Consider the following 24,389-nt stretch of genomic DNA (forward strand, 5'->3'; position numbering starts at 1 on the left):
GAAATGCAAATTGTTCAGCGCGGCAACCAGGCACACAGCAGGCAGCAATAATGATTTAAATGAGCAGATAGGCAGCCAAGCAACGATACCGACTGAAGCAGGGAGGCACTGGGGAGCGACCACTCAGCCCGAGGGACAGGAGCGAGTCACGGCGCTTTCAGGTATTGGAGCGCTGTTCTGGTCAGTGGGAGGGCGTCTCAGCTGGGAGGCGGGGCGGGCTAGAGATGAGCACAACAACAACAACAACACAGGCAAAATGGAGGCGGAGGGGGGAGCCCAGCGGAAATGCGCGAATGCTGAAAAAGCGGCGCTTTAGCAGTACAGAAATGCAAATTGTTCAGCGCGGCAACCAGGCACACAGCAGGCAGCAATAATGATTTAAATGAGCAGATAGGCAGCCAAGCAACGATACCGACTGAAGCAGGGAGGCACTGGGGAGCGACCACTCAGCCCGAGGGACAGGAGCGAGTCCCTCGAGACAATGAAGGGCCCTGCATCATTCCCTGGTTGGATGAGCCAATAACTGAATTAATCAGGCCAAGTGCTATACATGTGGTGGGCTACCAGCAAGTTAGTGTCCACAATGCAATTTCTTGGGTTTTGCAGGTGGGCACTTGAGAATTCACCTTAAGGCCTGGAAAAGGCTGTTGCACAACCTACTGGATCTCATTCCAATTTCCAGGGAGAGGTGTGGTGTGTCATCCTCAAAGGCCCTTGCTGTCAGGTGTATATTTGTACCTCTGATAATAATGGGTCTAATTGCAGGCTGAGCTGCACAGGCCTACCTCCCCATTGAACTGCAAAGTGTAGACAACTGTGATTGGGTGCCTGGCAAGCCCTGATCATGAGCTACCTGTTCAGTAGGGGTCCGTCTGGTTCACTTTGCCACCAGCTATGACAGTCACATGGTGGCATGGGGGGTTGGTACCCCTGGATAGGTGCAGTCATGTGCATTTCTGAGTGCCGGTGTCTCTGCATCTGAACAAGATCCTATCAATAGGAAGAACTCGGACCATGAATGCAGCAACCCCATGTCGAGAGGCGCTTAAAGAGGTTATGGCCCAGGAAGGTTCCACTAGAGACTAAATTGTATCTTCCCAGCCCACAAGCTATGCTGCAGAGACTGCAGACAAACTAGATCTCATTCTTGCAGCAATATGTGATGAATGTGCTGCTCTGGAACTGGAAATTGATACCCTGAGCCTAGATTTAGAAGTGCTGGGGGAGGAGTGGTGCAAACTATGGTATAGGGCCCAGCACAATGAGCCTGCACAGCTAGAGCTGTAGACCATGAGTGACACTTTAACTTACAGGTTCTAGGTATCCCTGGTATCATACACTAGTGACGTACAAGTAAGTTAAGCTATGCCAATTGTATATGAGCCAATCAGCTATGTACCTTTTTAAGGTTCAGAGCACATGCATTGAATCCTGATTAGAAGGGCTTGGGCATTTCAGAGCCATTACTCCAGTGCCTAGTATTGATCAGTGGGGCCAAACAGTGGGGTGAAATCTGCAAAAGGCATGTATCCTCACACGTCCTCTCTACAGACTATAACATTCTAAGTAAGAGAACAGTGGTGCACATATTAATATGATGTCTCTACTCAGTCATGGAAGACACCCCAATTGTCATGTCTGCCCCTTGACCTGGACCAGGCGTTTTAATTCCTAAATTGGGACTATATATTCTGGGAAGCAGAGTTCACATGTGCAGTTATGAGAAGGAAGCCACCATTGTCTCCTATTCCCTGGCGCTGCCCATCACGGTTCTCTCTCACTACTACTGCACACAGTGCTGGATTGCTTTCAGCAGGGATTCCATGCACTAACTATGAAACTGCACCCCTATTCCAGAGCTCTTCCACTCATGGGACTGCCTGTTGGCTGCAGTATACTCACTTCTTGTGCACTGTTGGTATGGGAGGATGCTGGAGTTGCAACGTTTGGGGACTTAATCCCAGACTGAACCCATTTAAGTTTCCCAGAGCTACAAGAACAACAAAGCTTGCATAGTGGATCCCTTTTGTCCTACAGCGCTATTAGGCAGGCACTAATTATTCATTCTGATATTAGAAGCCAATAACCTGCCACCAATCCCCTCCTTCACACTCTGTTCACAGTATGACAAGGTAATGTCTGGTTACCTGGTTCTATAGGGCGCTTCAGAAAGACCCCCAAGTGGCCTTGGCACATCTCTATTGGTCTAACTCAGCCTGGTCTGTGGTGCCCTCAACATACTCGCCCCTTTCTTGGCTCAGGCAGGGAATACCAGCAGAGGCAACGTCAGTATGTAACTCGGCAGCAACATGCCTCCCTGACCTTTCGGTGTAGAGGACAGAGATGAAGCAAACCGCTCCCAGTCCCCCAGGGGCAATGTTGTTCCCAAACCCCAGCCTGCCCTCCTTCGGCTGCCTCAAAACCACTTTAATTTAACCTTCACAGCACACGAATGCTAGATGGGAGGGTGAATCACCTTTTTAACTCGCCAAGTGGAGGAGCATCACAGCTGACCAATGATTGATCCAGATTGTGGAACACAGTTATTCCCTCCCCTTACTGTTGCCTTCTCTGGATAGGCCACTGACACCACAACACCTCCCAGAAGACCACTTGACCATCCCTGAGGTGAATTTCTAGCACTCTTAGCCAAGGGTTCCATAAAAAGGGTGCTGGCATCAGAGATCGTGATTGGCTGTTACACCTGTTACTTTCCGGTGCCGAAAAGGATGGAGACCTTTGTCTGAGCCTCGATCTGTGCCCTTTCAACATATTCCTCCAGGAGGATAAGTTCAAAATGCTCACATTTGTCCAAGTTCTGTTTGCCCTGGACCCAGGAGACTGGATGGTGGCATTGGAATTGCAGGATGCCTATTTCCACTTCCCCGTCCTACTGTCCCACAAATCCTACCTGCAGATTCAGGTAGGCCAAGAGTATTTTCAGTTCACCATGCTCCCCTTTGGCCTTGCCAGTGCACCTCGGGTGTTCACAGAGGAGATGGTGATGGTGGTTGCAGCCCATCTGCAGAGGTTGGGAATACTATACAAAGTTAAGGAGTCATACCCCCATTTGCCAACTCCACCCATCAGGTGCTGGAGGTGAAATTAGGCACAACTTTTCAATGCCCACCATTTGTTTTGAAAATATGTTTATTGGCATTTTGTGAATATGATGTATACAACAAAGTAAATATTTTCTATTATCATCATTCTGGCTTGACACTTGAAATACAGCTCCCGAGGTCATTAATTAACAGCACTCGTACATGTCATCATCTAGCAGTGATGACACGCAGGATCTCCGTTTAGTGTAAAATAACTATTCCCATTGAGGTTGATAAAGGTTAATGATTGTATCAGTACATATGACTTTATTAATGTGTTTCTATAGAAAGTGATGTGCCTTTCCATTCTAGGGTTCTGACAGCCTGGTAGGGACTGTTGTTCTGCCATATAATGTTCCTATAGGAAAGTAGTAGCGTACTAGTAACAGATAGTACATAAACCATTTAAAAACTTAGAACAACGGTAGTTCAGGTTGGAGCAACAAAAAGGTGTTCGGGGGGCATGTGTGAGCGGGGGACACCGCATTGTATTCCAGGTAGGCCCGAATAAGGAGCATACCAATCACAACTGTGTGGTGTTGTAGCACATCTCTCTGGAGGGGAGAGGGAACAAGAAAAACTGAGAAAACAGGAGAGCATGAAACCACACAATGGAGAAGCACTTAGCGCAAGCCTCAAGCCTCTCCCAGCTCCTCCGAGAACTATCCACATCTCTGTCCGCCAGCCCCAGCGAGTCAGCATGCAGGGGTTACACTGTCTTCCTCGGAACTATTAGTATGACTCTGATGCTCCCAAATATAAAAATGTTGTGTCGAGTCACTTTAGGATTGTTCTGTTGAATTTTACAGGAATTCTTTTGCACTCTATGGCTCGTCTGAAACTGGACTTGTGGGGTCCACGACCCGGTCCTTGACCTTGATTGTTTAATCCTTGTTGTTTGACAGTGTTGACCTCCATTGTACTGAGTCTATTCATGATTTCGCCTCTTTGTACAGCATACTGATACTCGCAAGGGTCATGTTCGCGCTTTATAAACATTTTCAAATAAATAAAGCATCCTTCCATAAATCTGCACTCGGTGTTGGTGCAAGCCCTTTAGTTCCTGTCTGCGCAGTGCCCTGCCTTCAGGGCCAGCCCACATAGTCACCCTCTGCGTCCAAATGCTAGTCTGTGGTCCCAGGGCCTGTTTCCGTGTCACTGCTGTGTGTCTCTGGGCCAGCGCCAAGTCCATGAACCGATTTCCCTCTTTTTGTTTGGGCAGGCATGAGCATAATCCAAGCAGGCATTTTGCTGCTGTTAATTCCTAAGTACGCCCTATTGCGGCGTTAATGTTAGACAGCACTGCCCGCCAAAAGGCCTGTAGCTTGTCACAACTCCAGGTCATGTGCAGAATTTTCAGTGCTCACCATCTTGAAGATGGTGGGACTTATCCAATCAGGACTAGGACTATGCCGCCCTTCACAGGAGTGTGGCATTATATACGGTGTAGACACCCCAGGTAAGCAGGGCTCGAAAAATTCACACGTTCACTTACATTTTCAAGCAAGGGCAAGCTATTTTTAAGGACTACTCGCCCTTTCTGGCGAGTTGGAAATTCTCTATCTTCAGGGAAGACAAACTGACTTTTGACCCCTGTCTCTGAAAACATAGCAAATTTGAGGGATAACAAAATGTAAAGTGAAAGTGCAATAAAATGACATTAAATCTTTATCTTGTCACATTTGCTGGCTTTCAGAGTCAGAGGTCAAAAGTCAACTTATCTTATTACATTTATTTTTCTTTCTGTGACTTAAATTAGAGGGTTTTGTAAATTGAACTGTGTGACAATTGAACTGTGCAAAGCATGTTAAATGAAAGGCTGGAAGATATCAGGCTGTTTTCTAACACAGCACTGAAATAGCTAAGTGAACTGTTCAAACATTTTAAATATATTTCACTAGTTATGAAAACCCATTTTGTTATTATATGGTGAAACAATATCTACAGTAAGCTTTTTCCGACAACCATGGCCACCCCTGCACCCAAAGCCCCTGGGCCATGGTGACCACCACCCTGACACCAGGCACTGCAGAATTAGAAGATTATCTCGATACTATGCTATTACTCTGGCTTGATCGAGTACATCAAACTTATCTAGATGCACCCATTACCACCAAAGAAATTGTACAAGTTCTAAAGGGCCTACCAGGTGACAAGGCACCCCGGCCTAGATGGTCTCAATACTGCCTTTTATAAAGAATACGCCTCACTACTAGCCCCGCATCTTCTTGCTATGTTCCATGATACTTTGTCCTCTGGCGCCCTGCCTCCCACACTGAGAGAGGTGGTACGTATCACTTAAACCTGGAAAACCTGCTAATCTCTGTGACTCCTACAGACCCCTTTCTTTAACAAATGTGGACAATATAATTTATGCCAAGATACTTGCAAACAGGTTGCAACCCCTCCTACCCATGATTGTTCAACCTGATTACTTGGGCTTCATACCCGGCCACTCAGAATCCCACAATTTGCATTCAATCTTTGCAGTGCCCCTAATTCCAGCTGTTGCCGCCCTCCTTAATGCCACTAAGATATTCAATTCTCTAGAACTGACATATCTATTTTGCCTTTTGGCTAGACTCCGCCTTAGTCTGGGTTTTATAACACAAATACGACTACTTCACACACTTACCACTGCACGGGTGCGCCTAAATTGGCTAATGTCCAATCCCATATTGATTACACATGGCACGCATCTGCCCACTATCACCATTGCTGTATGCCAGCACGATGGATCCGCTGGCGGCCAGACTTCAGCAACACCATGCAAACCGAGACATTGGATTTACCACTAGGGGGTTGGTTGTCTCAGTATACACGGACAATATTACTCTCAATGCCTGCAACCAAGAGTAGAACCTAGCCCCTTTTGACGAGGGAAGTGACACATTTTGGTGGTTATTCAGGCATACAAATAAATTGGGCCAAGTCCATATTATTTCCTCGAACAGAGCATACACAACAATTTCAGGCCGAGTATCCTCTACATTGCACAGACGGTCCAGTTAAATGTATAGGCATATGACTCAGTCGGGATACGAAAGAGCTATGGTGGGTAAACTATGGCAGGGCTGTAACTTGATTGTAAGAGAGGATAACTATATGGTCAAAATTACCCCTATCCCTAGCTGGCCAAATTGCGATGGACAAAATGATAATCCTTCCCAAGTTTCTTTACCTATTTGCCAATATTCCAATCCCACTCACAACTCAGTTCTGTAAACGCCTGAAATCTTATATGTAACATTGGTTTGGGCAGGTTCACAACCCAGAGTATCTTGGAAACTTCTCACTCTTTCACTTGGTCAGTGCAGAATGGGTGCCCCAGTCTTACAATTGTATGCTTACTCTACCCAGGCTCAGCTTCTACACTTCTGGCTTTATCCGACTCCCTTCCAGTCTCATGTGGCGGTGGAAACAGACAGCTCCACCTCATTGCATTAAAACACTGCACTATATCTACCTTATAGGAATCCAAGAAGGAAGATAAACACTGTGGAATGCGTCCACTGGACGTGGGAGGCTTTGCGGAAAAGAGCCAAGATCACTCAGCTGTATGCCCCTTCTATCCTACTGGCTAACAACCCCCTGATACCACCACTGTTAGATAAAGGAGCCATTGCGCGCGTACACAAATACAACATCAAACTGTTCTCAAATTTATATCCGGATGAGCAATTTCTCTTATCATTACAATACGTGGGGTCCCAACCTTCCACTCTGCTTGATACCTTACTTTAACCAGCAGCTGCGTGCTACATATCGTGAATTACATGACACATTCCCTGCTCCACCAAGGACCTTACCTGCCCTAGAGCACATACTCACCACTCCCTTCCCACGTAAATTTATAACACACATATATAACATTATGCAGGGCTCTTCACTGATTATTAGTCTCAAAGCCTGGGAGATGTGGAGAGCTGACACAAACCCACCAGTCAGAGATGCACAATGGTCATACTGCTGCGGGCAATTAAAACTCCTTTCACCGAATGATAGACTGAGACTGATTCATTTCAAATTCCTACACCGCACCTATTGCACTCCCTTACAGCTGCACTGGATGGGGCTGGTTATCGATCCATGCTGCATGCGTTGTAGAGCACCTCAGGTTTCTTTTATCCATCTCGCTTGGCTTTGCCCAAAGGTTGCATCTTTCTGGCGAGAGGCGTTTACCCATATTCAAACGATTACTGGACATGAAAAACATTATTTTCTGAAAAACATTATTTTCCCTTGATAGATCTACTGGGATGTCAAAGATGCTCCCAATACATGTAGGTGCCTTATTTCCATGTTATGTTTGCTGGTTAAACATAGAGTGGCCATTCATTAGGGCAGAAGGCCCACTCCCACAAATAAAGTATGGCTCTAGGATGTCACATACTGTCAGGGACAACTATTAATTTTCTGGGAACTTGTGCCACTCTGCTTCCGACCCATAGATATTTGGGAGGCATTTACAACTTGGCTTTGCCAGAGGGATTCAGACTCTTCTACGTCTGATGCCGCGTCATGATTGCCATGCCTAGTGGAGCTTCACATATCCCCTTCATAGGTTAAGGTGATGTTAGGCTAGACAGTCACGCTGCTCATTTAACTCTCTGTTCAATAGCCCTTCCACTCTAATGTCTTGATTTACTGCACTTACTTTTCAAACCTGTTCTAGAGCGATCTACTATAATATAATGTCTGCAATTGGGAATATGTAATATTATATCTTGGATCTGTATGCCATGGCAGTTTTGCAATGCTCCTGGTCTTTCCTTTTCCTCCTCCTCTCATTTCTCTCTCCCCTGTTTAGAATTCGCTATTGCTGTTATTTCCCTGCTTAAATGGCAATAAAAATTTTTTTTTTTTTAAATGGTATTGCCAAAATTAATGTCAACGCCATAGCAATGCATAACTTGGACGCGCAGCTAATGTTCTGGAAAGATGTCTTTTCAAATGCAATGCCATCAGCTGGCCGCAAAGAGCAAGCATCTGGATTTCTGCATCAATGTAACTTGAAATTTCTTGTAAAGTCCATCCATCTTTTATACCAAATTTCTCTTCCGGTTTCCCCTGTAAAGTGGACAATATCAATATGCATCGCTTCCAAACACCTCCTCTTCCTGCTGAGACCTCTACATACTTTGCACGTTAAAGGAGTTATTAGATATCACAAACCTAAACTTAAGACAAAAGAAATTAATACGTCATAACAACTCTTAGTAAACTGTGCTTGGCATTCTCACTGCAGTTCCTCCTGAGAATACCCAGAGATCATTCTACCAGGTAAAAAGCAACATTTCAGAGATTTAGAGGTCGGTACGTTGATTTAAAACCATTACTATATAGACTCTTAACACTTTAGTAGAAAGAGACTTGTTACATTAACAGTTTACTTGAATCTCCCCCTTGTTTCTCTTTTTACCTAATTCTTCACTCGTTCTTTGAGATTTGCCTACAATTCAATAATGCTCTGCAATAGTCCCTTGCTGTTCACTTACTGTTGTTGGGAGATATTACAAACCTTTTCTTTATATGTTTAACTCACTGAGAGTTGTATGCATCTTGAATTAAGTGTCACTTATACATAATGTTAAACTTCTTATGAAGAGAAAAATGTGCTAAAAATGCATCGAGGTATTTATAAAAATGTATATGAAGGAATTGTGTTTAAGCCCAGTTTAAAGGCATGAAATTGAAAGATTAAAAAAAATCCAATGTGAAAGCATCACCAATAAAAATATAAGTTATCAGTAAATCAAACTTAAGAATGATAAAAAATTGATGAAGTTTTGTTCACGGATAACATGTTTTAATCGAAGAAAAGTTTAGAAACAAACTTATCAAAGTATAGCTGTGCACAGGGTAACACAGCACAGTGCTCCTGCCTATTACATGGCTTTTCTGTTACTTTTTTTTGCTTGTTTGTCTGATCCTTGCCAGTATTCTTCTTGTGTTGCACACATTTCTACCAATAATCTCTTCCATTTTCCTCCAGCTTGACCACTGTATTCAACCAGCCGTGGTTACCAAGGATATCTGCATGCTCTTTTATTCCCGGGATGCCAAGATTTCACCACCTCGCTCCTTGCGCAGTCTGTTCGGCAGTGGCTACTCCAAGTCTCCCGATTCGTAAGTGAACCAAGTTGGGATGTGATTTAGGCCTACACAGGGGTGGGTGCTGCTTTCTCATAGATTTTACAGATGGAATCCAGGCTTAGAATTGTGTTAAGTCTGATTCTCTTCTGGAAGAGTGGAGTTTTTATCAAATATGCGCTTCTCATGCGTTCCTTTTGATGGTGAAGCAGGAGAAATGTAGTCAGTGATCAGTAAAAGTGAGGACAGATCACTTGAACAGGAAGAGAGCATGGGCAGATATGAGGATAGTGACACTCCTATGAAAAATGCTGATTTATATGGATGATAATTCTTTAGTCATGGTGGGTGGAGGAAGTAAAGTCTGTCAGTTTTTCATGTTATACCACATTTAGGTACTAAGACCTTTTGTTTTTCTCAGGAACAGAGTAACTGGAATCTATGAACTAAGTCTGTGCAAAATTGCAGATACAGGAAGTCCTGGTAAGTGACTCCAAACACAATCATACTTGATACACCAGGGCATGCACAGAGAGTACAGACACCAGGCCAGGAAAAAACTGGAGGCATATAGCCATTTTGCACAACCCAGTATGCCCACATGCATACACCGCACACACAGCATACTCCTCATCATGCTAACATTCATACATCACGAAATATGGACATATAGACCATGTTCCTTAGCATATACTGCCATGACTGACTGCTTATTAAGTACAGACCTGAACATTTAAATACATCCCAAACTTGTCCTTAGGCTATAACACTTCTCCTTCCACTTTCTGTAGGAATGCAAAGAAGGAGACGAAAGATCCTGGACACCTCAGTGGCATATGTGCGGGGAGAGGAGAACTTGGCAGGATGGCGGCCCCGTGGTGACAGTCTGATCTTGGAGCACCAGTGGGAGCTGGAGAAGCTGGATCTGCTGCATGAGGTGAGCAGCCAATCATAAGGGAGGTTGTTGAAAGAAAGAGAGGGTATTCTTTAAGGAGGTCCCAAAGCAACGCATTGATGCCCCTATTGTACTCTCTTAGGTGGAGAAGACAAGACATCTACTGCTGCTGCGTGAGAAGCTTGGCGACAGCATCCCAAAGTCTCTAAGTGAGTCCATCTCCCCTAGCCTCAGTAGCGGTACCCTCAGCACCTCCACCAGCATTTCCTCCCAGATCTCCAGCACCACCTTTGAGAGTGCCGTCACCCCTAGTGAGAGCAGCGGCTATGACTCCACGGATATAGAGAGCCTGGTCGACCGTGAGAAGGAGCTCGCTACCAAGGTAAGAGGATGAAGCCTGGATATGAACCTAAAGTCTGCACCCTGTATGCACTGAATAAAGGAGGGCATTCAGTGGGATAGGCATATGCCATGCCACATTCAGGAGTTTCCTGTGATGTGCTCAAGGAGGTCATATGATACACTGATGTATTCCACGCAGTTGGCCATACTTTGGCATGTGAAAGGAGAAGAGTCTCTGTTGGTAAACAATTATCTTGTGACCTCCATGGGGCTCTTTATTATTGCTCAGGTTTTCAAGTTAGGGATTGGGCATATGTAAAGGATGCTTATTAATGTTTTTATTGGTACTTTCTCACAGTAAAGGTTTCCCTATGGATGGTTTTACAAATGACTCAAGTACTGGCAGTTGTTTTTGGGAGGGATGGTAGTCTCAGGTCTCTACGTACTACTCATCACAGCACTATTTTTGGGGACCCCTCTCAGTATGTCCAGGTTACGCTGGCAGACTCTTGTGAACAAGGAATACATGTTGGAGGATTGGTCAATGCTGCTTCTGGACCATGACACAGTCCTCAGAGTCTAGACTAAAATTCCTAAGCTTTAAGATTTTTTTGGACTGTTGCTTCCTCACGATCAGTGCTGGTGGTGCCAGGAGGACAAATTAAATCTGTACCATGTCCTCTGGTCCTGCTCAGCCTTATTCTTGTTTTAGACTGCGGTTTGGTGACATCTGTGCCTTGATAGTTCTGTTACTCTACCCCCCACTTCACACCTGCCCTTTTTACATGATATATGTGACATTCCAGATCTAGATATTCTTATGCATAGTTAGTTACCCACCTCATTGGTGGTAGCAAAATTGTGTATTCTTCGGCACTGGTGCCCATCCACTACGCCCACAGTCAATAAATGGCCTACAGTGCTCCCTGGAGTAGGCCTTCATGAAAGCACCACCTGTAAACTGAACGATAAGCTGGAAGTGTTTGAGAAGGTATGGGGAACCTTCACGAGTGATATGGAGTGCTCTACTGAGCATCTACCTCTATGGTGATTATAACCCTATTGAGCTTAGGTTGTAGTCTACGTATCCAGTGCTAGGAGCCCCCCTTCCCCTGTGACGCCCTATTCTGCTAGCCTTGTACACCCTGGTGCGATTTCTGGCCACAACCCTTTGAGAGGATCATTTTCTCTTTGGGCATTAGGCACTAGATACTGGGTGACAATTCCAGTTACTGTGACTTTTTTTTCGTCATGGTGTGCTCATAGTTTGACCTCTGTAGGCTGTGTACTTCATTGCGTACTTATGTGAATGTCTTGAATAAAAGGATTAGTTGTTATGCATTATTATTATTACAGTCATGTTGGACTCCTGTATTACAAAATTGCCCTGTTGTGCTAACTTCTGAAGACATTGATGTCTGTGTATTTCAATATTTGTGTGTCTCCCATCTCCTTTGTTTTGTTTGCTACACAACCCACTTCACTCCAATCCTTATTTTTGCTTCTTCGTAGTCCCGGTTCCTAACGCCCTACCCACCCCTGTCCCCCGGTGATTATGCAGTTGTGACTTTGCCAGGAACATGCTGATAGTCCTGACTGTGCCCCTATTTGCTTGTGTATGTGTATATATATATATATATATATATATATATATATCTCTCTCAAAAAACTGTTCCAGCCCCGCCGCATAAAATCCCAAAGCGGGGATTGTCTGGCGAGGACCTCTTTAGCAAATGTCCGCAATCAATAAATCAGGACCAGGAAGTAATCCAGTGCAGGTGCATATTTATTCGGCATTATGATATCCAAGAGAATATTCGGACATAGTGCCCGCCGTTGACGAGTTTTGCTTGCGTCCGCGTGCTTGATCACATGACGCGCTTAGGGACGACAAGTGCTAAATTACGAAAAATGCACTAATTCCTGTAGAAAAGTGACTACTTCGTGCATAATCATAGAAAACAGACTTAAAATATGGTAAAATGCCGAGAAACTACCAACAGTTCAGACATTCATTGTAAAGCTATACTGAAGATGTAAAATATTCACTAAAATCATACGATGACACTTGATCAATATAGCAAGCACTAAAACTTTTCTTAGTAACAAAATGCATATTGTCCAAAAATCGTGTGTTCATGATGGTAATACTCAGTATAAATCCCTTATTGTACACATAAAGCAAACATTGTTTAGTGCGTCATCAAAGTCAATAAAGAGAACACTCACCCATACAAATATGCGTGGGTCCTATGATAATATACATACACATAATTACATTAGTTATGATGACAAAAATCACCAATTATAACAATGAGCATAAAGATGGCTAAAATGCAAGTGCAAAAACAGCTATTAAAATACTCAATATCCAATTAAAACAAATGGAGAGAAGGGCAAGTGCCATTAATAATACTCAAAAGAAGACTAGCAACTACCATAGAATAAAGTGCAAGTGCAAATTGAATGGTAACTAGTCAACTACGGAGTTGATATGTGGTACTGTTTGAATATTCCACCTAAAGTTGGTATTATCTTAATTGGCAATGAGAGTTAGCTGCTCAGTCGATAATGTGCAAGATGACGCAAAAAAATAATAAATAAGAGCAACAGAAGGGTTCTTTATCATAATGACAACATCTATAACAATGTTCAAATTAACCTTTTAGATAAAATTGTGCAAAATGTCGCAAAAATGTAATAGCAGCAAAATAATGAATTCCGGTCTCGAAATAGTGCGCAAAATAGCTATTTGATAAAAAATATGAAGAATATCTCCGAATATATAGCAGCAAAAGAGAAGAGTCTAAGAAAGAGCTGTCAGGTCTATCATTCCGCATAAATACCTAAAAAGTCTGTAAAGTGATCTAGTGCTTATGAGTGTATAAAAAATAGTGCAAAAACTTTTAAAACCTGATGTATTACTTAAAGGAAGCAGCTGGCAATGTCTGTTCAAGCCTGAACAGACATACCTAGAGGTGCACTCATTAGACATATTCATGATGAATAGAAAGTTTTTTACCGTCACACTTATTAAAATTAGTTCTGAGTCAGTAGTCCGTAGAGCAGCAGTCTAGTAGTGGGACTCATAAAGCATACTATAGAAAATTGTACAGGTCCTCGCTGTTATTGAGGCCATTCGGCATCTTGGTGTCTAGGGATAAAATTAAATGGGTCTCCAATTGACGGAGAGTTTTTTCACGGTTACCACCTCTCCCAGAAATGGGAACGGCCCCTAGAACAGTATATTGAAGATCCATGAGTTTGTTATTATGGACCAATTTAAAATGCCTCGCCACTGGATAACTGGGGTCCGAGTTGACAATTGCCATTACATGCTGTAAAATGCGCTTATGTGCAGCGTAGTTTATAGATCGCAAATTCTGTACGGCATGTTAAACAATCCCTAATAGGAATTCTTTTACTGTTAAATGCTGTGATGTAGTCAGTGCATCTGAAAGAAACACGTTAGTTAGAGTCCTCACCTTAGAACATCCCCAGGCGTCAGACTGGATCCGGAAGATTTTTCGTCAGCAATACCCCTTGCGCGTCGCTAGGCGTCGTCTGCGGCTCCGCGTCCGTCGTCGGCGTCGTGCGCCGGAATGACGTCGTTGGAGTACTTAGACGCCGCCCTCGCCCGCTGACATCAGTTCTTCTTTTTTCCGCGCCAGTAAGCGCAGATCCGGGAGAGCTACCCCTTTAGTCACTTTTTGACTAACTTTTTGATCCTTTTTGATCTTGTCTCGACTCCGGTGCCGGTAGGATGCCTGGTTTTAAAGCCTGTGCTGACTGTAACCGCCTGATGTCGGTTACGGACCATCACCGCCGTTGCCTTTACTGCTTGGGCCTCGACCACGACGCGGAGTCGTGTTCGGACTGCAAGGCCCTGACCTCGAAGACTAGACGGGAGCGGTCCCATAAGCTTCTCGAGATTCGCCACTCGGTCCCGCGCGCCTCCCGGTCCAGGAGGAGGTCCAAGGATCGGTCGCGGAGCCGCAGCCGACGTCACCATCGGTCGTCGGGATCCAAGTCTTCGGGTAAGTCGAAGCATTCCAAGAAGTCCAAGAGGTGACACCGCACTTAGGACTCCCCTCGCCGGTCGCGCGACTCGGCCGAGGGTCAGGGTGGTTCCACCCCCGCGGCTCCGGCGGAGCCGCAGGCGCCGCGCAAGTCCCCATACCCGCCGGTCCCTGGGACTGACGCGACGCCGGCGGAGGTCAGTGCCTTCCTCTCGGCCATGAGGAGCCTGGCTCCGCCGTCGACGCCCGCTGGCGCGCCTTCGGGCCCCGCGGACCCGACAGGGCTGCCTTGGCTGCCGGCGGCTCCGGCCCCGGCGCCGTCGACGGCTCCGGCTTCGACGCCGCAAGCGCCCGAGGGACCCGTTCCCGAGTCCCTACCGACGCCGGTCGACCTCGTCACGCCTCCTCTGCCGGCGTCGACACCGGTACCACCGCCGACGCCGACTCCGCTCGACGTCGAGCCCCAGTTCAGTCCCGCTCTGGGCCCGGCGCCGCTACGGCGTCGATGGACGCTGCGTTCGGCGCCGCTAGAGACACATTATGTCTACCGCCCGGCTCCGTTCCTTCCTCCTGTATACCAGGAATCGGATGATGGGGACAACTGGGAGGGATCCGAGGATCCTATGGCCGCTCAGGCTCAAATGTCACAGGACTGGGTAGATGAACTGGGGGAGGCCAGTGGCCTGGATACCTCTCCGGACACTGGATTCGTCTCTCCTCCGACTGTGGCTTCGGAGGAGGGCGCTGCTTTCTCTGGTGTTGCGCAAGGCGGCCGCAGCCCTTGGGCTCGAGCTACCTGCCGTGGCTGTGAGGACTAACGTCCTCACTGAGGTGCTTCAGTCTGCAGCAAGCTCCACTGAGCCTCTGCTGCAATTCAATGAGGCCCTCATTGACGTTCTGCAGGGCACCTGGTCCAAGCCCTCCACAGTTCCTCCTGTGGACAGGAACGTCGCCAGGCGCCACCGCCCTGCTCCGGGCGACCCCAGTTTTCTGTCCCAACACCCTACCCCCGAGAGCCTGGTTATCCAGGCCTCTACCTCCCAATCCTCCTTCCCGACCGCTCCGCCGGACCCGGGATTCCAAGAGACTGGAACAGTTTGGCAAGAAGCTGTTCTCTTCCCTTAGTTTGGGCCTGCGGTCTTTGAACACCGCCTGTCTCTTGGACCGTTATTCCCACTCTCTGTTGGATGCGGTGGAGGACGCGCTGCCCCTGTGTCCGGAGGAGGTCCAGACATGACTTACCCAGGCTCTGGCCGATGGGAGGGATGCAGCACGGCACGCTATCCGATGTGGGCTTGACACTACGGACTCGCTGGGTAGGGCAATTTCTACCACAGTGGCGCTTAGACGTCACGCCTGGCTGCGGTCCACGTCCTTTTCGGGCGATGTTCAGAGCACTCTCATGGACATGCCCTTTGATGGCACTCGCCTTTTTGGCGAGAAAGCGGACAGTGCGCTGAATCGCTTTAAGGATTCCCGGGCTACGGCCAAGTCCTTGGGCCTCTCGGCCCCGCGATCGCAAACTTCCGCCGTTCGCCCCTTTCGTGGCCAAGGAAGGGGTGCCTCCTCACGTACACCTAGCCACCAGCCGCAGAACCAACCTGCGCGCGGTCGCGGACGTGGTTTCCGCCGAGCCGGTTCTGGAGGACGACGCGGTCAGCCCACATCCACCCCGGCAGCATCCGCCTCAAAGCCTTCCTAGTCCGAGCTTTCGGGCCCATTCCACGCCAGTGGGCGGCAGAGTTCGCCATCACCTGCTCCACTGGCGGTCCATCACATCGGACAGGTGGGTGCTGCAAATCGTCCGAAGGGGCTACTCCCTCCCCTTCGAGACGACCCCTACAGCCATGCCACCGCAGCACCACCGTATCTCGGGGGATCATTTGAATCTTCTCCACGAGGAAGTTTCGGCCCTCTTGGCCAAGGGGGCCGTTGAGCGCGTTCCGAGTCCAGAAGTAGGTCGTGGTTGTTATTCCCACTACTTTCTGGTTCCCAAGAAGGGCAAAGGGGGCCTACGCCCTATCTTGGACCTCCGGAACGTCAATGCCTTCCTCCGGAAGGAGAGGTTCAAGATGTTAACTTTGGCTCAGGTTCTGGCTGCCCTCGACCCTGGAGACTGGATGGTAGCGTTGGACTTGCAGGACGCATATTTCCACATCCCCGTCCTGCCGGCCCACCGGCGTTACCTGCGGTTCACGGTGGGCCAAGAGCACTTTCAGTTTACCGTGCTCCCCTTCGGCCTCACCAGTGCCCCTCGGGTGTTCACGAAAGTGATGGCGGTGGTCGCAGCTCATCTGCGCAGATCAGGGGTTCCAGTCTTCCCCTATCTCGACGACTGGTTGTTGAAGGCGGGCTCGCCCCAGACAGTCGTCTCCCACCTCCAGACTACGGCGGATCTCCTGCATTTGCTGGGATTTTCCATCAACGTGCCGAAGTCACACCTGAGTCCCTCTCAGAAGCTCCTCTTCATCGGAGCAGTTCTCGATTCGGCGCAGTTCCGGGTCTATCCACCGGAACAGCGGGTCCGGGATATTCAGGCCCTGATTCCCATCTTTCGGCCTCTATCCTGGGTTTCGGTCAGGCTAGTGTTGCGGCTTCTGGGGCTGATGGCCTCCTGCATCCTACTAGTGCATCACGCCAGGCGGCGCATGCGGGCTCTGCAGTGGGACCTGAAGTTTCAGTGGGCCCAGCATCACGGCAACCTGTCCGACCATGTCTTGATCTCGGAGGGCACTGCACAGCAGTTGCAGTGGTGGCTCACGGAGCGCGATTGGGTCATGGGCAGAAGCCTCTCCCTTCCCCAACCGGAGCATGTCGTAGTGACGGATGCGTCCCTCCTGGGATGGGGTGGCCATATGGGAGAGGCGGAGATCAGAGGCCTCTGGTCTCCGGCGGAGTCTCGTCTCCACATCAACCTGTTGGAGTTGAGAGCGATCCGGCTTGCACTGAAAGCCTTCCTTCCCTCTGTCAGGGGCAGTGTCGTGCAGGTGTTCACGGACACCACCACCGCCATGTGGTATTGCAACAAACAGGGCGGGGTGGGGTCGTGGACTCTTTGTCAGGAGGCTCTGCGCCTCTGGACGTGGCTGGAACACCAGGGCGTCACCCTAGTGGTTCAACATCTGGCGGGCTCTCTGAACGCCAGAGCAGATGAACTCAGCCGCCGGTGCATGATGGATCACGAATGGCGTCTGAACTCCGAAGTGGCGCTAGGTCTCTTTCAGCAGTGGGGAGAGCCTTGGTTAGATCTATTCGCCACCGAAGAGAACGCGCAATGTCAGTAGTTCTGCGCGTTGGAATTTCCAAGGCGGCACTCGCTCGGCGACGCTTTTCGTCACGAGTGGAGTTGCGGTCTGTTGTACGCCTTTCCGCCTATACCACTTCTGCCCAGAGTGCTGAAGAAGATCAGGCACGACCGGGCCCAAGTCATCTTAGTGGCTCCGGATTGGGCACGAAGGTACTGGTATCCCGAGCTACTCAGTATGTTGACCGATCCTCCGATATGTCTGCCCCTTCGGGAGGATCTTCTGTCGCAGCAGCAGGGGACGGTCCTCCACCCGAACCTGTCCAGCCTCCACCTCCATGCGTGGAGATTGAGCGGCGGCAGTTGATGCCATTTGACTTGCCTCCTGAAGTCTGTGATATCATTCTGGCAGCCAGGCGTCCCTCCACAAAAACGGTATACGCCTGCCGGTGGAACAAATTTGTGGCATGGTGCACAGCAAAGGCTGTGGATCCCCTTTCCGCCCCTCTTTCTGAGGTTCTCCTGTTTCTTCTTTCTCTGGCCCGGCAGGGCTCTGCCCTGGGCACCCTGAAAGGTTATCTTGCTGCCATCTCTGCCTTCTTGCGGCTTACTGATCAGCCTTCTCTTTTCAAGTCCCCTGTAGTTACACGCTTTCTAAAGGGCATTACTCACACGTTCCCTCCTGTCCCTTTTGTAATGCCTCAGTGGGACTTGAATCTTGTTCTCACATTTCTAATGTGCGCTCCCTTTGAGCCTCTTCATAATTGTCCTCTTCGTCTGCTGACTCTTAAGACTGCTTTTCTGGTAGCCATCACCTCGGCTAGACGGGTGAGTGAGCTCCAGGCTTTATCTTCAAAGCCTCCTTTTCTCTCTGTTCATCCGGACAAGGTTGTCCTTCGGCCTCGTCCCTCCTTTCTTCCGAAAGTGGTGACTCCATTTCATCTTGGGCAGTCTGTCACCTTGCCCACCTTCTTTCCGCCTCCGCATCCTTCCAAAGAGGAAGAGAGGCTCCACCGTCTGGACCCAAAACGTGCGCTCTCCTTTTATCTGGACCGCACAAAGCAGTTCCGGGTGGACGACCAACTTTTCGTTGGATACGTGGGTGCTAAGAAGGGGAAAGCGGTGCACAAACGGACCATCTCTCGGTGGGTCGTTTTGTGCATCAAAATTTGTTATTCCTTGGCAAAAAAGGACCCTCCTGTTGGGCTGCGCGCCCATTCCACTCGGGCCACAGCGGCTACTACTGCTTTGGGACGGGGTGTCCCTTTGCAGGACATCTGTCAGGCGGCGACGTGGGCTTCGCTACACACGTTTGCCAGGCATTATTGCCTTGACAGCCAAGTCCGGAGGGATGGCTTCTTTGGCCGTTCTGTCCTCCAGGACTTTCTGGTGTGATCTTGGTTCGCAGACCCACCACCGGGGATGGTATTGCTTGGGTATCTATTCTAAGGTGAGGAATCTAACTAACGTGTTTCTTTCAGATGAACAAGTTACTTACCTTCGGTAACGATGTATCTGTAAGAAACATTAGTTAGTTAGATTCCTCACCGACCCACCCATCCTCCCCGTTCTGCGAACTGACATCTAGGGTTAGGGTTATCCTTTTCAGGCCCCTAGATTTTATTTTTGGCACCAGTGTCGGTCTTTGCATGGCTCTGCGTTCCTGGCGCGGAAAGCTGTGTACAAGAACTCACGTCCGCGCGCGAGGGCGGCGTCTAAGTACTCCGACGACGTCATTCCGGCGCACGACGCCAACGACGGACGCGGAGCCGCAGACGACGCCTAGCGACGCGCAAGGGGTATTGCTGACGAAAAATCTTCCGGATCCAGTCTGACGCCTGGGGATATTCTAAGGTGAGGAATCTAACTAACTAATGTTTCTTACAGATACATCGTTACCGAAGGTAAGTAACTTGTTCTATTGGTAGGGAAAGTGCACGCGCGACAGGAATTACACTTAAAAAAGCCCTTTTTAGTCAACCAAGTTGTTTTTGGGGTGTTTTCTGGGCTTGATTTAACAAGGGCATCCCTCATAGAGGGAGCCCTTCTAAATGTGATTGCCGGTAATTCTGGCAAAATAGATTTAAGTGTGATATCTGTTAACACAATAGGCCACTGTGAATATATCATGTTGCGTATCTTTTTCTCTTGCTGACTAAAAGTGGTAATGAATCTCACATTCATTATATCTGTCTCAGAATTGTGTTGAACAAGGAGCATCACTTGTTCTTTTTTGGACAATCAAAAGGTCTTCCCTAGGCTATAGATTGGCTTTTATTAATGCTGAATTCAAAATTTCTCTAGAGTAACCTCGCTCAAGAAAACGGACAAAGGCTTCTTGTTGACAAGTCTTACATTCTAGTTCCTCCCTACAGATATGGCAAATTTGAAGGAATTCACCATATGGTATACTGCGAATTGTGTGGTAGGGATGGGCACTGTCCGCATGTAGAATGGAATTCCCTGCGGTAACCTTCCGATGTAATTTGGTATACAGCTTGCCCCCACTAACATACAGAGACACATCAAAAAATGCATCATCAATATTTGCAGTGAATTTCAAATTTAGATCATTAGTATTGATAGAATCAACAAATTCATTGGCCATCTGTCTACTGCCCTTCCAAATCATACAGATGTCATCAATATAGTGCCAGAAGTACATCACATTATTTGCCCATTCAGTTTGGTAGTTGGCCCTGACGACATGCTCCTCCCACCAGCCCACATGTGAACATGAATAGCTGGGGGAGAAGCATGCCCCCATAGCCACGCCTCTCAACTGCTGATATACCTCAGTGCCAAAGAGAAAAAAGTTGTTATAGAGACATCGTTCAATCATCTTTAGCAGCATTGTGTTATGTTCTCGCATGCCAATGTCCCTTTCTGATAGAAAGTATTTAGCTGCTGCCAAACCATCTGAGTGATTAATACTAGTGTATAGTGATTCTATGTCCATTACAACTAGTAAGTAGTCAGGCTGCCATATTACATTCTTGATTTTGTTGAAAAAGTCTGGAGTGTCTTTGACTAAAGATGGTAAGGCTGAGACAAATGGTTGAAGAAAATAATCCAGGTAATAGACTCCTTTGTGCAGATATTATTGGCCTACCAGGAATAGGTTCTGTTTTTTTATGCACCTTGGGCAAAAAAAATAGAATAGGTGTTACTGGGAATTCCACTTTTAAAAAGTTCAGTTTATCTTTAGTTAGTAAACCTTGTCTTTTCCACTGCATTAAACATTTTGTTACTCTTTCTTGGACCAAGCGCATCTCTTGCCTCGATGATTTTTTGTAGCTCGATGTATCACCCAGATGTCGATTGGCTTCTGCAAGGTATTGATCTTTATGCCAAAGCACAACGTTGCCGCCTTTATCGGACGTGTTAATTATTATGTCATATTTTCTCTTTAGTTGGTTCATTAGAATATGATATTGAGCATTTTTGAAATTGTTAGTTTTTATTTTGGAGTTGACGTGATGGTTCAGTTGTTTTAACTCTTCAGTTATTCTCTCACTAAAAATATCAACAGCATTTCTTTGCATAAGAGGTTGAAAGGTGGATGAAGGTCGAAAAGGGCTAGGAGCTGGTTGGTTAGTATTGATGCCCATGTTTTGTAATTCTACTTGGGTGGACACACCTTGATCAATTGCTGATTCAATTTCAGAGAGATGAAGAAATGTTTGAAGCAACAGAACATAGTTTACTTGTAGAGTCTCTGTGATGGTGTTTTCAACTGGCAGAACGGTAGTCGAGGAAGAGGATTTGTTAAGTTGGAAGAATTTCTTAAGTTTTATTAAGTTTTATTTTTCTGATAAATTTAAACATGTCTATTCTCGTTTGATTGTAAGAGAATGTGTTGATTGGACAGTATGAAAGTCCCAAACTCAGAATTTGAATTTCTGCGTTAGTCAGTTTTTCATTGGTCAGATTAATTACTGTTTGGTTTGGACTATGTTTGGATTCCTCCATTTCTTTCCCCTGTGTCCTCTTTTGGAACCTCTTGCGACATTTGACCCGCCTCTCTCTCCTGCTGCGATTGAGGTATGTTCTTGTTGCCCTTGCTATGGATGAGGATTTCGCGGTCGCAAGGTTTGTCTCCGATCCTCTCTGATAAAATGTAATTCTTCAGCTGATATTTTATTGATAGTCATTGACATATTGTTAGGCATAGTGTGTCCATTTTCATCCGAGTCACTGTTGGAAGTTAGGGAGTCAATATCTGACTTCATGGTTACTGATGGGTTTGCACTAGAATCTCTCGGCTCAACCACTGGTGTCTGCTTGTCGCTTATAGTTGTTGTACTTTTTTGAGAACGTAAAAATTTGTTCTGTTGCATAGTCAATAAGGTCACGTGCAAATTTATATGCTTTGCGCATTTCTATTGTGTCCTCATGTTTTTTGATTCGAATATCGATCTCAGCCCGACCTTTGGTGACCAGTTCTTTATCATTGATTGCATCTAATAACCCATTAATACGTTTAATTTCCAAAAGAATGGTTTCTCTGTTGATTTCTGCGTACTTGATAAGTATGTGGACCATATTCATCGGAGCTTGAAGGTTATTGTCGGCCCATTGGGGTTCTCAAAGGTAGGGGCAATGAGAACTTGCAACCCTCTTGGTACGCGATTAGCATTTCGATATTTTTCCAGACTTTTCTTCACCCACCATTTGGTGAGTTCGTTTCTTAACAATTTCTCTAATGATTTCAAAAGTGACCATATATCATTGTTGTCAGATTGACTGTTGGCTGATATTTGAGCCGCGTGCACACTAGGTAGATTGAGGAAAAGTGCCTCAGCTGCAGCTTCCCTGTCCCGAAGTGCGTCATTGGTAGATATGTTTTAAGGAATAGTTAGTGCCGTATATGCACCGCTTATAGTGTTAAAAAATAGTCCTTTTATTTAGAGTGTTCAATCCCCCACCCTAACTAATCTGGAATATAGCACAAATTACTCTATGGTGATTATAACCCTATTGAGCTTAGGTTGTAGTCTGTGTATCCAGTGCTAGGAGCCCCCCTTCCCATGTGACGCCCTATTCTGCTAGCCCTGTACACCCTGGTGCGGTTTCTGGCCACAACCCTTTGAGAGGATCATTTTCTCTTTGGGCATTAGGCACTAGATACTGGGTGGCAAATCCAGTTACTGTTACTTTTTTCTCATCATGATGTGCTCATAGTTTGACCTCTGTAGGCTGTGTACTTCATTGCGTACTTGTGTGAATGTCTTGAATAAAAGGATTGGTTGTTATGCATTATTATTATTACAGTCATGTTGGACTCCTGTATTACGAAATTGCCCTGTTGTGCTAACTTCTGAAGACATAGATGTCTGTGTATTTCAATATTTGTGTGTCTCCCATCTCTTTTATTTTGTTTGTTACACAACCCACTTCACTCCAATCCTTGTATTTGCCTCTTCGTAGTCCCGGTTCCTAACGCCCTACCCACCCCTGTCCCTCGGTGACTATGCAGTTGTGACTTTGCCAGGGACATGATGATAGTCCTGACTGTGCCCCTATTTGCTTGTGTATGTATATATATATATATTCACTTAAACCATAGGTTTCACACAAGTTATAGTTAGCTGTACATTTCACTCGGAAAAAAACAATGAAATTCCACGTTATAGTTAGATCAGGTAACTATAACTTGCGCGCCCACAATAAACTGCTGATGACGTCACATATTACATCACTCATGACATGGTCAGTGACATCACTCATCACATCAATGATGACATCTCAAATGACACATTGTGGATTGCGGTCGCGCAAGTTATAGTTACCTGATCTAACTATAACGTGGAATTTCATTGGTTTTTTACTAGTGAAATGTACAGCTAACTATAACTTGCGTGAAACCTATGGTTTTTTAAGTGAATTTGCAAGGTTTTTTAAATGCTAATTCCTAACTATAACGTGTGTGAAACCTATGGTTTTTTCAGTGAATTTGTACGGTTTTTTAAATGCTAAGTTATCTATTTATTGTTAATTTTTGCGCGCATGGTGCGCTTCGCGCACCGTGCGCGCGCTGTGGGCACTATGTGCGCTTCGCGCACCGAGCGCCCACCTTGCGCATTTCGTACCGTGCACGCCACGCCATTTTTTACAAAATATCAATTGTTTTTTTCTCCCTTGGGGGTCCTTTGATTTATATATTAAATGTGATTGTTAATTTTTTTTATTTTTTTTAATTTTTTTTACCGTACGCGTACGGTAAGCTTACCGTACGCGCAATCCCCGATTTTTAAAAAAAATTATTACATTTATTTGTCATACTTTTTGGTCCTTTGTGAACCCCCTGACGAACGCTAGGGGGTCTGCAACTCTCTTCGTTGCCCCCTTTTCATGTTATCAACCTTTGTTTTTCAGTGCGAGAGACAGAAAATGGCGGCCGATACTTCCTGGTTTCGACCGATTCGAATGTTTACTTTGATCTAACAACCAATCAGAATCGCGCTCGCGCACATCACCGTACGCGTACGGTAAGCTTACCGTAAGCGCACGGAGCGCGCTTACAGATATATATATTGATTTAAATGCTATTTTCTCAGAAACTACTGAACAGATTTACACCATACCTACAAAAGGCACTTCCTTGACCTGCGGACTACCTCTCTGCCAAATTACAAGTAATTCTGTTCAGCCGTTCGGGCTGTAGCTGTGTCTAAAGGTCCTATGGAAAA

The 24,389-nt window shown here is 46.5% G+C and overlaps 1 protein-coding gene across 16 annotated transcripts in view; it reads left to right on the forward strand.

Moving 5' to 3' along the window:
• KIF1B (kinesin family member 1B) overlaps positions 1-24,389 on the forward strand; it is a 1,461,559-nt gene that overhangs the window by 1,260,470 nt on the left and 176,700 nt on the right. For all 16 annotated transcript variants that reach the window (XM_085609808.1, XM_085609814.1, XM_085609823.1 and 13 more), the window contains 4 exons: positions 9,100-9,233; positions 9,619-9,680; positions 9,989-10,134; positions 10,235-10,474. In XM_085609808.1, the coding sequence (XP_085465934.1) occupies positions 9,100-9,233; positions 9,619-9,680; positions 9,989-10,134; positions 10,235-10,474 (582 nt within the window). The remainder of the gene's footprint in view (positions 1-9,099; positions 9,234-9,618; positions 9,681-9,988; positions 10,135-10,234; positions 10,475-24,389) is intronic.

This window comes from Triturus cristatus, chromosome 1_2 (genome assembly GCF_964204655.1).
Source record: "Triturus cristatus chromosome 1_2, aTriCri1.1, whole genome shotgun sequence".
NCBI lineage: Eukaryota > Metazoa > Chordata > Amphibia > Caudata > Salamandridae > Triturus > Triturus cristatus.